The sequence below is a fragment of the Bos mutus genome, chromosome 6 (genome assembly GCF_027580195.1).
Source record: "Bos mutus isolate GX-2022 chromosome 6, NWIPB_WYAK_1.1, whole genome shotgun sequence".
Classification (NCBI taxonomy): Eukaryota; Metazoa; Chordata; class Mammalia; order Artiodactyla; family Bovidae; genus Bos; species Bos mutus.
Window position 1 is genome coordinate 113,878,664 of NC_091622.1, and position 16,581 is coordinate 113,895,244.

The 16,581-nt window shown below is 59.5% G+C and overlaps 1 protein-coding gene across 27 annotated transcripts in view; it reads right to left on the reverse strand.

The window, feature by feature from the left end:
* The window catches only part of ABLIM2 (actin binding LIM protein family member 2), a 170,845-nt gene that overhangs the window by 85,850 nt on the left and 68,414 nt on the right, over window positions 1–16,581 (reverse strand). For all 27 annotated transcript variants that reach the window (XR_011464570.1, XR_011464565.1, XR_011464580.1 and 24 more), the window contains exons 5-6: window positions 11,621–11,747; window positions 8,650–8,743 (exon numbers count right to left, since the gene is read on the reverse strand). Coding sequence is in view for 3 of the 27 variants with exons in the window: in XM_070372767.1 (XP_070228868.1) it covers window positions 8,650–8,743; window positions 11,621–11,747 (221 nt within the window). In the remaining 24 variants the exon portion in view is untranslated. The remainder of the gene's footprint in view (window positions 1–8,649; window positions 8,744–11,620; window positions 11,748–16,581) is intronic.

The window sequence follows — 16,581 nt, forward strand, 5'->3', positions numbered from 1 at the left end:
ATGTGGAGCTGGCCCCGCGTCTACCCAATTCCCTCCATTCGGAAAGCTGAGACTGAAACTCTGATACTCTGGCCACCTGATGCGAAGAGCTGACTCACCGGAAAAGATCCTGATGCTGGGCAAGATGGAAGGCGGGAGGAGAAGGGGACGACAGAGGATGAGATGGTTGGATGGCATCACCGACTCGATGGACTTGAGTTTGAGTAAACTCTGGGAGTTGGTGATGGACAAGCAGGCCTGGCGTGCTGCCATCCATGGGGTTGCAAAGAGTCGGACACGACTGAGCTGAACTGAACTGATTTGGAAAGCACCACCCAGCCCAGCCCCTGGCAGACGACCTCACCCCCGGCTCCAAAAACAGCAGCAACCAGGATGCTGTTTGTTTCAGCAAGGAGCAAGGGGATGCCCCTTCACACGCTAACGGGTCTTCATCCCTGGGACAGCCTAGGACGTAGGTGACTAGCCTCGTTTTCATCAGGGCGCAGAGAGGTAGAGGAAGCTGAACAAGGTCACACAGCAGGAGGGGCAGAGCCAGGAGTCTGGTCCTGTGACCCCTGCCCTGAGCTGGGCGGTCCCTGACTCTGCGGCGTGCACCCCATGCTCACACGCACCTCCCCTCAACAACCCCGCTCCCTGAGCAATCGACACGGAGGCCTCAGACAGACCCAAGGCCTCGGACACCACACTGCAGAGCAGATGCCATACGTAGAATCAGGGTGGTGGCTGGGGCCCCAGGCGGCGTCTGGGATGCTGGGCGTGTGTCCTCCTGGTCGGGGTGCTGGTGGCCTGGGTGTGCCCAGTAGGTGAGATTCATGGATTCTGCTGTGTGTTACATGCCAATCAAGAGTTTTCCCACAAAAGTATAAAACCACAGAAGAAAACCTCAAGGGTACATTTTGCTGACCCCAGACTTGGCAATGGACTCCCGGGTAGGACATGCAGAGCACAAGAGGCAACAATACGGGAGGCAAATTGGACCTGGTAAAGGTTAGAAACGTGTGTGTGTCAAAGGACGTTATGAAGAAAGTGCAGAGATAAACTGCAGATGGGAGAAGATATCTGCAAATCATAGATCTGATAGGGGCTGAGGATCCAGAATATATGAAGAATCCTTACGGCTCGACAACAAAAAAATAAGGGCTCAGTTAAAAGACGTGTAAACGACGTGAAATGACATTTTTTTCCAAAGAAGATACAGCAACAGCCAAGAAGCGAGTCAAAGATGCTCATCACCACTGTCATTAATGAAAGGCAAATCCAAATGCCAACAAGATCCTGCCTCACACCCACCGGTGAAAGGGAACATGTGAGTTACTCAGGTGTGTCCGACTCTTTGAGACCCCACGGACGGTAGCCTGCCAGGCTCCTCTGTCCGTGGGATTCTCCAGGCAAGAATACTGGAGTGGGTAGCCGTTCCCTTGTCCAGGCGATCTTCCTGACCCAGGGATCGACCAAGTCTCCCACATTGCAGGCAGATTCTTTACCACTGGGGTCACCAGGTCTAATTTAAATAAAACAAAATGGAAAATAACCAGTGCTGGTGAGGATGTGGAGAAATTGGAGTCCTTGCACATTGGTGGTGGGAATACAAGATGGTGCAGCTGCTGGGAAAATGGTGGCAGTGACTCCAAAAGGTAAACATAAAACTACCCTATAATCCAGCGATTCCACTCCTCCGTACCTAGGAAAAATGAAGAGAACAAGAGAAATAAAAGCACACGGCCACCCAAAAACCTGCACATAAATCTGCACAGAAGCATCACCGCCAAGAGCCAGAAGGTAGAACCAGCCCACAGGGGCGTCAACGGGCGAGTGTGATAAACACGACGGAGGACTGTTCATAGATCTACCCATAAAAAGAAGCCAAGTCTCCACACTTGGGGCCCCTGTGGTGTTTTATAAGGACATTAGTGTCTTTATGGAGAAGGCAATGGCACCCCACTCCAGTACTCTTGCCTGGAAAATCCCTTGGATGGAGGAGCCTGGTGGGCTGCAGTCCATGGGGTCCCTAAAAGTCAGACATGACGGAGCGACTTCCCTCTCAGTTTTCACTTTCATGCATTGGAGAAGGAAATGGGAACCCACTCGTGTTCTTGCCTGGAGAATCCCAGGGACGGGGGAGCCTGGTGGGCTGCCGTCTCTGGGGTCGCACAGAGTCGGACACGACTGAAGCGACTTAGCAGCAGTAGCAGCAGCAGCAGTGTCTTTATAAGATGAGGCATCAGCATTTTCTGCTATGGGGGAACACAGGGAGAAGGCGACCATCTCCAAGCCAGGAACCCAAAGGGCAGGTACCTGGAACTCGGAATTCCAGCCTCCAGAAATGTGAGAAATGAGTGTCTATTGTTTGAGCCTAGCGTTCATAGCATAGCAGCCCAGGCTGACTAAGACAGGCTCATAAGGTCAAACACAGTCACGTCTTCACGCTTTCCATCAGTCCCCGTGGCTGCTCAGTACTGTCTTGGTGTGGCCACGCTAGCCGGGGCATTCGCCGTCATCGGAACATGGCTGCACCCCCCTGCTCCATCGCCCCCCTCCCAATACTGTCCAAGAAAGGCCTCAGCTGTCAGCCCCTGGGGGTCACTGTGCCGCCGACCCCCCAGCCCCCACCCCCGGCAGGCAGCACAAGCCCCTTAAACCCAGGTGGGACTCAGGGTGGCCCAGATTACCAAGGGGATCAAAAGCCCATGAGACTCTGTAGCGTGTGCCTTCACAATGATGCTGCGTGCCTTCCGACAAGTGGCTGTCGTCTTTAATCAGGCAGAACAAGGCTCATTAGGAGCGCAGCCTCCTGGGGCACTGAGCGGGCTCTGCTCCTCCCCGACCCCCAGGCAGAGGGGAGGGCTCCAAGCGCTCCAAGCGCATTGGGCTAGGCTGGTACCACGGAGAAATGGCAGAGCCTCTGGGTCCCCAGCCCCCTCCCCTACCTGCCGAGAGGAGCAGGCCAGCCCTCCCAGCTCCCTCCTCCATGTGGGGAGCACAGAGGCTGGGCCTCCCAGCCCATCAGAGGCAGGCACCTCCTGCTCCTCCCAGATACCTCCACGGCCTCTTCCATCTCAGGAGAGCCGGCCTGGCCTCCGCCTACTTTCTGAGGCCTCCCCTGGGTGCCCCGCCCCGCAGGGCCAGCCCTGTAGGGAACACGTTCCCCCCCAGCCCAGGTTGGCCAGCTCCCTGTGGCTGCTCCTGGCACATCCCCAGATTTGAAGCTAATTTAGTCTCCTTTGCGAATGACCAGAACCGGATCCAGATCTTAAAAGATCTAATCAGAGCACGCAGATCAAATGACATTTACCGAGAAGCTCATCAAAAACCTTTAGCAAGAAGCATGTGGCGGGGGTGGGTGGGGGCAGGGTGAAGGAGCCCACACAGAGGGCTCTGCCACCCCAGACCCGCCCAAGGAGATTTCACCCCAAAAAGAAGAGCCTGGCTGTGTGCCATGTCAGCAAAGACCCTCCCCAGAGCCCCTGACTCAGCCTGGACCCACGGCTGATGCTACTGGCCTCGGACAGGCTCGTGCTGGGCTCAGGGGCTCAGGGAAGCATGTCGAGGCTGGCGTGGCCCCCTGGCCCTGCCCCTCTTTCACCCCCACTCGATCTGGGGAGACTGCTCCAGGACAGAGCCGCGTCACCTCGTCCCTCTGCTGTCCCCAGGCCCTAGAGCAGAGCCGCACACAGAGGGGGTATCTCATAAAGACATTCGGAATGGGGAAACAGCATCCACCCTTCGTGCATAACAGGGTCCTAGGCGACAGGGGGATTCTGGTCAGAGTGTGGGAGCAGAGAGATAACACACTCCACCTCCAGACACCTCAGCTATCAAGGCTCTGAGAAGTCCTGCAGTGAGGACATTGGCCCAAGGTCCTTGCAAGGCTTCCCCAACCCAGATGCCTGGGAACATGGTGACGTTGATGGCTGAAGACAAGGAGTGGAGACGCTGCTCCTTGCTGGTGCTGAGCGGGGACGCGGCGTCAGGCTGCAGGCAAGTCAGCGTGTGCCTGCACGGGGTCTCCATGTGTATGTCTGCGGTGTCCACGTGTATCTGTTTGCGCATCTATCTGTGTGTGTCTGCGTGCTGGTGTATATCTCTGTGTGAGTATTATGAGTGTGTATGTCTGTGTCTATGTGATCTGTGTGTGCGTGCGTATATCTGTGTCTTCGTGTGTCTATATGTATATCTGTTTGTGTATCTGTCTGTGTGCCTATGTGTGTATCTGAGTGTGTGTGTCTGTGTGTGTCTATGTGTATGTCTGTGTGTGTGTGTCTGTGTGTATCTGAGTGTGTGTATGTGTGTCTCTGTGGGTGTGTGTGGACACAATGAGCAAGGATGACATTTAAATGCTAACAGTAGTTTTTTTTCTGGGTGATGACATTCATTACGGATGCTTTTTGGTTTATTTTATGACAAGTGTTCCTTCTGAGCATGTTTTTAAAATAAACACATTCATTAAACTTTAAAAAGAGAGAGAGAGAGAAGCTAGGGCCTGGAGAAGTTGACTTCACTTTCATTAAATTTTAAAAAGAGAGAGAAAAGTTGACTTCAACTCTGTCCTTAGGAAATGCTTTTATTTGTCCAGAGTCGGGGCTTGCTTTCTCTCTGTGATAAAAGTCCTGCCGGCTTATAAGGGTGAAAAGGAAAGTGCTGGAAAGGAGAGGGGAGAACAAATCTGCCAGCTCTGGAGTCATGGAGATGGTCCACTTGAAATGGAGAAACATTCAGGTGACCAGCCCCGCACCCCTCAGGGGGCCTCCAGGAAGAGGAACTCCTACCACGGTCACCCTGGGAGCCCAGCCCCCAGGCCAGGGTGGGACAGTGCTCAGGAAGGGTCTGCAAGGTGAGTGGAGGGTAGAGGAAGGAGGAGTAGGAGGAAGGGAAGCAGAGAGGAAGCAATAAAGGAACGAGGGGATTAATTAGTGGTTCCAGAGGGACCTTGGGCTTCTCGTTACCACGGAGACAGCCAGGCTGCAGGAGGCAGGCAGGACCAAGGTTAAGGAGGGTGGGGCTGAGCAAGAAGTCCCCGCACCCCCCACCCCCCAATTCCCACCTGTTCCTGCTAATACCAGTGAGAACAAGAGGAGAAGGTGGTGATGGGGGCACCGAGCCAGGGACACTCCCTCACTGGGCACCTCCCCTCCGGACCAGACGCTGGTTGGTCTTCTCAGAGCCCTGTCCCCTGGCCACGCACCACCAGCCCACTTTCCAGCTTGCTCCACAGAGCAACTACATCCCCGGGAGGCAGCCCTGCAACAGGGCTGCTCCCACGCTCCAGGGGGCCAGCCAGCCAGCCAGCCGGCGACTGGGTGGGGGCTTGTGTCAGCCCTTCCCGGGTCCCCTGTGGACCCAGTGTGGAGCGGGCTCATGGGGACAGACACCCCAGACACGCAGGATGCAGGCAAACACGGGGTAGCGGATGCTGAGTATTTAGCGCGGCTGAGGGAGTCAAAGGCACATTTTGCGGGCGGGCAGGCGCCTGCATGAGATGGCTCCGGGCCCGGGCACGCAGACGCGGCAGACTTCTGCAGGCGGGGAAGGGGCCCGGAGCTGCTCTCCTACTCGGGCTCTGGAGAAGAGAGCCTCTTGGGAGGCAAGTCGGCAGGGTGGGGGGTGGTGGCAGGTGCCTCAAGGGTCTCACCCCTGCTGATCAGCCTGGCTCCCAGCAAGCCCACCCACCCTCTGCCAGCACGGCCTCCCCACCGGCCCAGGGAGCTTCCTACCTGCATGTAGTCCTGGCACCAGAGCCCAGTCCAAGCAGTCGCCCCACCCCCACCCCCGCCTTCCCAAGGCCCCTCTCCAGCACCCCTCCGGGGACAGGCCAGCAGGAACGGACACCCTCACCCTCCAGCCGGCAGTCTGGATCCTTCTCGTCCTGTTTGCAGGTCCTGTCCCCGGCCGGCCACCTGCCGCCCCCCCCACCGCCCCCCAGTAAGAGCCCTCCGCCTGGCCAGCCAGGTAGCCGGCAGGCTCTGGGCCGAGCCCAGGCAGCGCCGCCGCGGTGACGGCCGCCCCCCTTCTGCGGAGCCGGCTGCGGAGCCGGCTCGCGGAGAATGCTCTGAGCCGCGCGGGGCCCCGCCGACGACTCAGCCACCACCGCGCCGGAGCTCACCCGCAGGGGTGAAAACAAAGCATTAATCTTCCCGGGAGGTTCTTGCACCCTCCACCGCAGACCTGCCTTCCTCCTGCTCCTCACGGTCAAGGCGGACCAGGGCACGCCCCACTCACAGTGCCCAAACCCGGAGCCTGTGCTGGGCCCAGCATCGAATATCAATCAGGGAGCTAACAGGCAGACGGAGCAGGCAGACGGGTCCCTCCCTGCCGTCCGAACCCAATCCATCAGGGGAGACCCCTCACCTCACCCGCTACCCCCGGGGGCCACCACCGAGCTGGGGGGACGTCCTGTAGGGTCCCCCGAGGAGATGCTGGCTCGCTCTGAGGATGGGGGCCGCTCCGCAGGCACACGGCAGGTTCAGGACTGGGAGAGGCAGGGCAGCCACAGGGTCCGGGTCAGGAGCATCCCACCCACACACCTGCAGCAGCGACCCACAGGCCACAGAGCCCGAGAGGCCCCCACTCAGGGCATCGGGTGGCACCGAAGCAGCACAGCACCCACCAGCGACTCCACGGGGAGAGAGGCCGGGGGGCGGGCAAGAACAGGCACTGGACGGGGGGCCTGGCTGGGCAGCCTGGGTTCAGGTGGGCTCAGCCCCCCGTGGGGGTGGCCGCTGGCCTAGCACGTGTTCTCCCGGACACAGAGACGGGCCTGGGGGAGGTGAGCAGAGCATGCCCTGGGGAGGGAGGTGGGGGTGCTGGATAGGGGCAGGTCAGCATCCCATGGAGACACTTGACTGTGAAGTAGAGGGGGGGACAGCAGAGGGGGATGGGAGCTGTTCATGGAGCCACTGGGGGGATGCCTTGTGAGAGAGGAGGTGGGGACCCCCAGGGAGGAAGGGGGACTGCAGGGCAGGGTCAGGCCTCAGAGGCAGGGATGGGGGGGAAGATGCCTTGTGAGAGGGGAGGTGGGCCCCCCAGGGAGGAAGGGGGACTTGCAGGGTCAGGCCCCAGAGGAGGCAGGGTGGAAGTTGGGGGGAGGACGGCTTGTGAGAGGGGAGGTCTGGGCCCCCAGGGAGGCAGGGTGGGTTCAGACCAAGAATAGGTGAGAGGGTGTGAGCGGGAGGAGGGACAGAGCCTTGACCAGGAAGCTTCGCAGATAGCCCTGAGTGACCTTGGACTCCCTCTCGTTAACTCTCAGTAAATCTCAGACAAGGGAGGTTGTGGCTGGCAGGCTGGGGTGGGGCGGGGAGCAGCCCCCAGGAGGAAGGAGCTCGGAAGCTCTGGAACAGTCTTTGGAGCCCTGCGGCAGGTAGGGCCCTGGTGGGGGAATTCTCCAGAATCCTCGGTCCTGCAGCTGGGTTGGGTGGGAGGGGAGCTGACTGCCCAGAGCAGGATCTGCAGCAAAGGGCTGGGTGAGGAGAGAGGCCCAGGACGAGGGGCGCCAGGTAAGGTGTCATGGTGGGGTGCGGGGGAGGGATGCAGCGTTCGTCCACGTTCAGAGGATGTGGGTACGGACACTCAGCCTGCTCACCACCCAAGAAGACACAAGACGTCTGGCAGACCGGACGGCAACCATCTCATCATGTGACCATCTGCGCAACTGCGTCAGAAAAACACGAAGACCCCAGAGCAGAAGCAGGCAAGTCTGATGCAAGGTAACTGCAGTGCAAGAACTCTGATTGACTGACCCCAGTGTTTAAACAGGCAACGCTGATGAAAGGGAACTGAAATTCAAGGAGAACTCTGATTGGTTAAAAATGACAAAATTCAGCACCTCTAGGGGTGGGAGGGGGGCATACAACAGCAAGGTTCACATCCTCACTTGGCGCAGGATTTCATGGAGATTACACCCAGGGTGGGAGGTCAGAATAAACTTTTGGAAAGCACTTTATAACTTTCAAGAACCCTGAAAACGATCACAGTTGTTGGCTCGGTTTCGACACGTCCGTGAACTAACCTTCAGGAAAACTAGAAAGACAATAAAAAAAGATGCTCATCTCAGTGTTATTTATCATAGCCAAAGGGTGGAAAGCCGTGCTGTGTCCAACACGAGAGATCAGCTCACACATTTCTGGTCTAGTCCTGTGATAAGACACGGTGCAATACGGAAGCGCGCTCATGAAGGAGGCACCTGTGAGACAGATGCCGTCAGAGGACAGCAGGGCGTACATCTCCATCTACAGGAAACGCCCAGAAGTGGAAACTCTACAGAGACCACTAGTAGACTGGCGCTGCCACGGGCTTGGGGTGTGGGGGAGGAACAGCTATGGGGTACAGGCTCACTTTTAAAACCCCCAAGACTCAGATTCCCATCTAGATCCCAAAGGGCTGAACCAGGATCGCACAGCTGAGAGTGTGGCAGGGAAGGCTTCCTGGAGGAGGCGGCACTCACTGAGCAGAGCCTGGACTGTGTCCTCTGGCAGAGCTGGGAGGAAGAGGGAGGGAGAGGCTCAGGGGCGTGGATTCCTGCACAAAGGAATCCTTTCGGATCCTCTTGGTTAAGTCCCAGCGGGGCAGGCAGGTGCCAGGGCCCAGAGCAGGACTTAGAGCAGCGGAACCTGCGGGGTCGGGTCCCGAGCCCCGCCTCCAAGCTGGCCTCCTCACCTCCAGCACGTGTCCCGTGATGTACTTCTCACAGCCGTCACAGCGGATCCCAAACTTGGTATGATAGTCGGCCTCGCAGTAGGGCAGCCCATCCCTGCAATAGAGCCAGCAGTCAGGACGGGCGGGGGCACCCTGAGGACCCCCAAGGCCCGACAGTCCTAAGGAGAGGGGCTGTGTCCAAGGGGCAAACGCCCACTGCCTCCTACTCCAGATAACAGCGGGCCCTTGGATGGCGTGTGCTGAGCACTTACTGGGCTCAGCACGGCCCCTCAGTCCTCCTAGCAGCCCGATAAGAAATACCACAAACATGGTCCCATTTCACAGGTGCAGAAACCAAGGTACAAGAAGTGGGGCCGCCTGCCCAGGGGTGAGCGAGGGGCTGGTGGAGGGCTCCAGACAGCCCAAAGAACCAAAGCCACGTCTGGGAAATAAAAGAAGTTTCTGCAGACGCGACTCTTCATTCCAGTTTGTTCTGTCCAATGTTCAACATCCGGGTCGGGTGTAAAATGGTCTGTTTCCTCATCTGGTGGCTTTCTGTTCCTTCTGGGGCATCCTTGTGAGACGACAAGGGGGTCTGACAAAGCTGCCCACGTCGGAGACCAGGTCTGGGGGTGACAAGATGCTAGGTGGGGCAGGTATGCCTTGGGACTGACCCTCACTGTCCCCGGGCGTGGCCTGGACCTTGCGCTGCTTGGGAAGGAGCTGGAGAACCACACGCAACGCGTTCATGCTGCCCGTGTGTGGCGGGCCAACTCTGTGCAGGGCGTAGCTTGAGGCTTTGGGGATTATGGACGAGAGGGAAGTACTGGTGGGCGCTGCTCCTGAGTATCCATCCGGGCAGCTGCGGGCAGGCTGCTCAGACGCTGGGCTGCCTGCACTGGACTGCAAGGTCACAGCTGACCTGCGGGTGTCAAAGGACGGGAAGGCAGGCACAGGCCTGAACAGCGTGCAGCATGTGGTCAGAGCTCATTAGAAGTTGATCGTAATTATCATGATGAGGTCGACCGAGCGGGGCACGTGGCAGGGATGGTGTCAGGACGGTACCAGCACTCCATGTGGGGTGGGGTGGGGTGCGGCTGGGCAGTGGTGACTGGACAGGCGGGCACTCAGATCCCCAGTCCCAGTGGTCACCTAACCTGCCTGGGCCTCAGCTTCCTGTCTGTGAAGTAGGGGTCGTAAGAGCATGGTCTGTGTATGACAAGGGATGACCAGCGCCTGGCACTCGGCGGGCACCTGCCAGCTGCTGGCTGAGGCCATTGTCACTGTCACCATCATTGCCAACCAGGACGGCGCCCTTGGCCCGGGCCCCGTCCATCAGGAGTCGGGTGTGGAGGTGGCTTGCACAGTGGGTGGTGATGGAGGCATCTGGTACTCTGGCCCATCTCCCCCAGCACTGCTGGTGTGTTGCCATGTCATCAGTTTGGTCTGGATTTCTGCTCAGCTGCCAACAGAAGGGAAGGTTTCTCAAGCTGTCAGCAGAAGGAGCTGATGGCACCCTCTTTTCCTCGAAGCTCGGGACCTTGTCTGGGTCCCACGGACGCTGGCAGGAGTAGACAGGCATGGAGTGGGGTCCTGGTGCTTCTCGCAGTCCCACTGAGAAAGCACTCCTTCCTTGCACAGGCGATGGAACATGTCAATTGAGCCCCTAGGGTCCACCTTCGAATGTCCTGACCTCAGGGCCCCGATCACAGCCCCTCAAAAAGGCTGTACATGCAGCAAACACAGGAGGTTCAAAGAAAACGTCTCCATGGCAACCCCAAGGCCCCTCCTCCTGAGTTCCGGAGGCTGCTAAATAACACGCACGCTGTGTGGGTGAGCTGCTGCACTCTGGGGGCTGGGAAGCATTTTATTTTAAGTGCTCGGTCCCCAAGGCCGCCTTTGCATGTCACTCACTCCTTCTCCTTACTCTGAAACAGGAAGCAGAAACTCACCCAGCCTGACCCAGCCTGGACAGAGACTCATATTGGTTTCCCTGGCAACGCTTGACTTTGAGATAACTGTAGGTCCAAATGCGTTTGTAAGAAGCGATACAGAGGAACCCGGAGAGCCTTCCCCAGGGTTCCCCAAAGCTCACACACCTTAAAGAATCAGCGGACAAGGTCCGCCAGGAAACTGACGCGTGTGCATGCAGTGACCGGATCCCCGGCGCACACGCACCTCACGGACAGTGCACGCATGTACACGTGTGTGCGCTTCGTTCTCTGCACTTTTATTGCAGGAATTTTTTTTTTATCCCAATCAATTCCTGTGATGGTTCTGTTTCCCCAGAGCATCAAGAACCAGCACAGCCATTGATAGAAGTTGTCCCAAACGCCCCTGACTGGCAGGAGACAGCCGCTCTGCCCTCAGAGAAGCTGCTCCGTGAGGTCACTCCACGACCCTTCCTTCCCCTGTGCTGCCGGGAGGCTTGCCGTCCCCGGGGTCTCTGGGGATTCTAATGCAGCCCCCTCCTGGCCAACTAGCAGGGGCTCGGACCCTGATCTGTACAAGCTCCCTCCCCACGCACCCCAAACCAGCCACCCCTGTATCCTGAGCACCCGTCAGGGACCACACATCAGCACTACAGCAGAGGACAGCTGCACCCATGACCCCTGAGCCTGTCAGCCCTCCCTGGCTCTGTGGCCAGCAGCCTCGGGTGACCTCCACTTTGTGCTCGTCGGGGATCCGGGCACCAGCGAGGGCGGCAGGTCCCACAGGGAGGGCGACACCCAGGGACGGCGCTTGCCCCTAGGTCAAGGGCGGGAGCCCTAACGCCACGGCTCATTGAACAGAAATGAGCGTCTCTGTGTCAGGGAAGCCAGGCTGGTGGGGGGGCAGGACAAGGGTTTTGGGACAGACAGGCCAAGTCCTGGCGTCCTGGCGGGGCTCGCCTTGCAGACTTGGGGTGGAGGCTGAGGCCAAGAGCGCCGGTTGGACACAGGAGGAGCCCCGCCCCTTCTACACCGCAGGTGGGCCTGCCCCGCCCACTCACTTGCTGATGTACTCCGCGTTCAGCTGTTTGCCGCAGGTCTTGCACTTGAAACAGCCCAGGTGCCAGTGTTTGTCCAAGGCCACCAAGGACTGGCCATTCTTGATCTCGGCTCCGCAGCCCCCACAACCTGGAAGAAAGAACGTAGCACAGACGTCATCCTCCCGGGCGAGGGGCGCGGGGCTGCGGGTGCCCGCAGCACTGGGACGTGAGGCCCACGCCACGAGGGCAGGGACAGCGGGCAGGACAGAGGGGAGCGTCCAGCATTGAAGGAGGACGCTATTACACAACAGCCGATGTGACCATGTGGAAAACAAACCCTGAAGCTCATTCCTGCATGCATTGAGCGCTGACTGCATGCAGTCCGGGCCGTGAGCCAGGGATACCTGGATGAACCGATGGAGGCCCTGCCTCCCAGAGATGGGCTTCCAGGCCTCGGCAAGCAGATGTGGACTCGGACAGAGGCCCCTCGCACTGGGGGCTGTCCTGAGAGGGAGGGTCCCTGGGCCGCAGGGTGCCGTGATGGCAGGAGCTCTGGTGGCCCCTCTGCCCTCCTCTGTGGGCGGGTGAACTCTAACCCTAACCGTGCCCCCTTAGGAAAGGTGCAGAGATAGAGAGGTCAGAGGCCCCCATGCCTGACCTCCAAGTGCTCGCCTGCCGTAACGCCCCTTCCAGGAAGCCCTCCAGCCTGGCCTCTGAGCTTCTTCTGTGCCACATCTCGGATGCCGGACACTCTGACCTCCTCCTGCACTCCGGGTCTGGGTCCCAGCCCAGGTTGGAACCAGGCCCCTGGCAGTGCCTTGGTCCCCAGGTGACTGGTGCTTTCCCACCCACGGCCCCCAGCCTGCTTTGGGCTCCTGGCCGGCCCTCCGCTCTGCACTCCAGCCATGCCCATCCCTGATCAAGCCACCCTGGGCCCTCACCTAGCAGGTGACCCCGGGTACACGCACACTCTCTGCCAGTCTCAACCAAGGCCATTTTGCTTCCCCGGGCTTTGGGCAACATCTGGAGACAATTCTGACCATCCCAGCTGGGTGGGGAGGGGTGCTCCTGGAGCCTGGAGGCCAGGGATGCTCTGCACACCCTCCAGCACACAGGTCACCCCCGCAGCAACGAATCATCAGGCCCCAAATGTCAACAGTGCCCAAGTCAAGAAAGCCTGCTTGGAGCCTCCGTTCGGGTCTCCCCAAGTGGGCAACACAAAAGAGCCTCCTGGACTGTGCCAGGCAGACCTGGGAAGAGGCAGACCACTGGCAGTGGCTGGAAACACGGACCTTGGAACCAGGCTGCCCGCCAAGCTGTGTGACAGTGACCAAGTCGCTTCACCTCTCTGTGCCCGCTAAAACAGGGATGCACTTCATGGGGACGGTAAAGGAACCGGCCTCACATGGCTGTCAGGGGGTGAAGAAGATTAACGGAGGCCTGTGGGCTGGAAGATGCGCTTGATAGACGAATAAGCGCATGTGAACACTGGAGTTACCCCTGCTACTGCTGAGAGGAAGCCCACGTCTCCTCTCTGCCTCTGGCCGCATCAGCAGCGCGCCCTCCCCCAGGGCAGGGTCTGAGGCTCAGCCCAACATGCCACCTGCAGCTGCCGGGGAACGTCCCCCTAACCCCAGCCTCCTCACTCATCCCCCCTGAATTCGGGGTGCAGCCTCATTAACAGTGAGCTGTGAACACGGAGGCCAGAGCAAGCTGCAAGGCCCGTTGTCATGGAGACGCAATCATCCTTTTCTGAAAACATCTGGAGCTCAGCATGGGTTCGCACTGCTTTGCCAGTAATGGTGGAACCTTGTGTGAGGAAGCCAGTCGACAACTGCTGTCAATGCCGGGATGTCCTTGAGGGAGTGCGCCCCACAGCCCAGGGCAGAGGTGGGGCAGAGGTCACCTCGAAGGTCTCGCTCTTGCAACCTGGGCCTGGCTCGGCCATCACAGCAGCAGGATGGGCCTGGGTCCCTTCCCCAGCATGACCTTCTAGAATCTTCCAGACAGTTTCCTCGTTTCCCTTCAAGTGCCCCCTCCTCTGCCAGGCCTGATCATGGGTTCAAGGCCCGGCCCTGTCACTAACAGGGTGCATGAGACCCAGGACGGGCCGGGGGCCTCTGAGCCCCAGCTAGGGTCTTGGGGCGGGAGTGGGGTGAAGCCCACTGTCCCCTCAGATCTAACTGGGTCAGGGAGCTCTGGGTCAAATCAGAGAGTGACCTTTGATAAGGAACCCACTGGGTTCTAATTCTTAAAAGTGCCTGAGAAATTATGGGCTCGACCTGGGATTTCTCCAAGGAACTGGACTGAGTGGGAGGAGCTGTGAGCAGCCACTGGGAAAGATAAAACATGTTCAAGTGCATCTGTCTAGTCAAGGCTATGGCTTTTCCGGCAGTCATGTATGGATGTGAGAGTTGGACTATAAAAAGTGCTGAGGGCCGAAGAATCGATGCTTTTGAACTGTGGTGTTGGAGAAGACTCTTGAGAGTCCCTTGGACTGCAAGGAGATCCAACCAGTCCATCCTAAAGGAGATCAGTCCTGAATATTCATTGGAAGGACTGATGCTGAAGCTGAAATCCAACACTTTGGCCACCTGATGCAAAGACCTGACTGATTGGAAAAGACCCTGATGCTAGGAAAGATTGAAGCCGGGAGGAGAAGGGGACGACAGAGGATGAAATGGTTGGATGGCATCACCAACTAAATGGACATGAGCTTGAGTAAACTCCGAGAGTTTGTGATGGACAGGGAGGCCTAGAGTGCTGTAGTCCATGGGGCGCAAAGAGTCAGACACGACTGAGCAACTGGACTGAACTGAACTGAAGTGCATCCCACCCTCCTCCAGGCCATGACTGCAATGCGGTGGGGGTGGGGCAGGAGGGATGTTGGTTCCGGGCACCCTACAAGGCAGATGCATCCCACAAGGCAGCCGCTGCACCCCATAAGGCAGCTGGCGGGCCTGCTCCTCCCCTGGGGCCTGGTCCCCGCCTCATCTTTCCATGTTACCCCCTTATCGAACCTCACAGCCGCACCACGGGAGAGGTTCACCCCATTTCCAGAAAGGGGAACTGAGGCTCTGGCCCCATCACCCACCCCTGAGCACGTGAACAGAGCAAAGTCACGCAGGCAGAAGACACGGAGGAGCCTAGGGCCTCTGCCCGGGTAGTGAAGACCCAGCCCGCCTGTAGCTCCTCACCAGCACACACCCAGCAGAGGCCCCGGTGCCAGGGCCCCACCCGCTCCTGCCCCTCTCCCCACCCCCTGCCTCTCGTGGCCTCCAGGTCCTCGATCCGAGGGCGACCCCAGGTTCAGGGTGTGACCCCATCCTGGCTGGAACCACGGGGGCTCCTCACCTCAGACAGAGCTGCCCCATCCAAGGCCCCAGGTTCCCACCTCCTGGCTCCCCCCCGCCAGGCTGCCCCTCCAGGCCACCACCCATACCCACTACTAACCCCACATCTATCCTCAAGGCCCAGAGCGGGGATACCGCTCACCCAGGGCACACAGGTGGTGAGAGGCGGGGTCCATTCCATGCAGCCTGGCCTCAGAGCTGCCCCTCAACTGGCGTGGCGCTGGGCCTCTGTGAGCCAAGCCAGGGGTGGTCCACACACCCTTCCAGAACACAGGTCACCCCCACAGCTTAGAAGAATCAGGCCACAAAAGTCAACAATGCCCAAGTCAAGAAAGCCTGCTCAGAGCCTTGGTTCCGGTCTCCGTACATGGGCAAAGCAAAGGAGCCTCCTGGACCATCCCAGGAGGCTGTGACCAGCTCCAACCAGCCACCAGTTCAGAGCTGGAGACTCAGAGGGCAGCCTGTAAAAGGGGCACCTGGCTGGGAGAAAAGGGGGCCCTCTGGGAGGACACCCTCTCCTAGGCACTGGGACAGGCAGCCCAGGGTGCAGCATCGTGGAGGCTCAGGCAAGAAGGGAGGTGGTGGACACCCAGGGGGAGGGGCGCATCCCTGCCCAGGGAAGCCTTGGCGCCCAGCCAGAAGCATGGATCCTGTTACTAAGCAACAGACTCAGAGAGCGGGGGAGGGAGGTGCAGGGCCCTGGGACTGAGCGAGACTCCCACGGGAGGAGCCAGTCACTCTTACTTCCCCTGGGGAAGGCAGCACCCAAAGGTGGCCACCTGCAGCTGTCCACCCTAGGCAGGAAGGACCAGGGGGCAGGAAGGGACTGGCAGCAGGAAGGACCAGGGGGCAGGAAGGATGGGGGCAGGAAGGATGGAGGGGGCAGGAAGGACGGTGGGGGGCAGGAAGGACTGGGGCAGGAAGGACCAGGGGGCAGGAAGGATGGGGGCAGGAAGGATGGAGGGGGCAGGAAGGACGGTGGGGGCAGGAAGGACTGGGGGCAGGAAGGACCAGGGGCAGGAAGGATGGGGGCAGGAAGGATGGAGGGGGGCAGGAAGGACGGTGGGGGGCAGGAAGGACGGGGGGCAGGAAGGACCAGGGGGCAGGAAGGACGGGGGGCAGGAAGGACGGGGGGGCAGGAAGGACCAGGGGGCAGGAAGGACAGGAGCCAGGAAGGATGGGGGGCAGGAAGGACCAGGGGGCAGGAAGGACGGGGGCAGGAAGGACAGGAGCCAGGAAGGACCAGGGGGCAGGAAGGACCAGGGGGCAGGAAGGACGGGAGGGCAGGAAAGACCATGGGGCAAGAAGGACGGGGCTGGCGGGGGCAGGAAGAGGCCGGGAAGGCAGGAAGGACAGGAGGGCAGGAAAGACCAGGGGGCAGGAAGGATGGGGGATGCAGGAAGGGGCCGAGGGGGCAGGAAGGGACTGGGCGCCTCCCCTAGGGTGCCCCCCCGCCACCCCCTGCAGGGCAGACCGCTCCTCAGGCTCACACTCCCAGTGCTCCCAACCCACGTGGGCACACTCTCCCTCAGTAGCCATCTTTGGCTCCCTACTGCCTCCAGGATGCAGTTGGAGCCCTCTGGTATGGCTTTGCCACCTGATTTTGGTCTCTTTGGAGTCACTTCCACC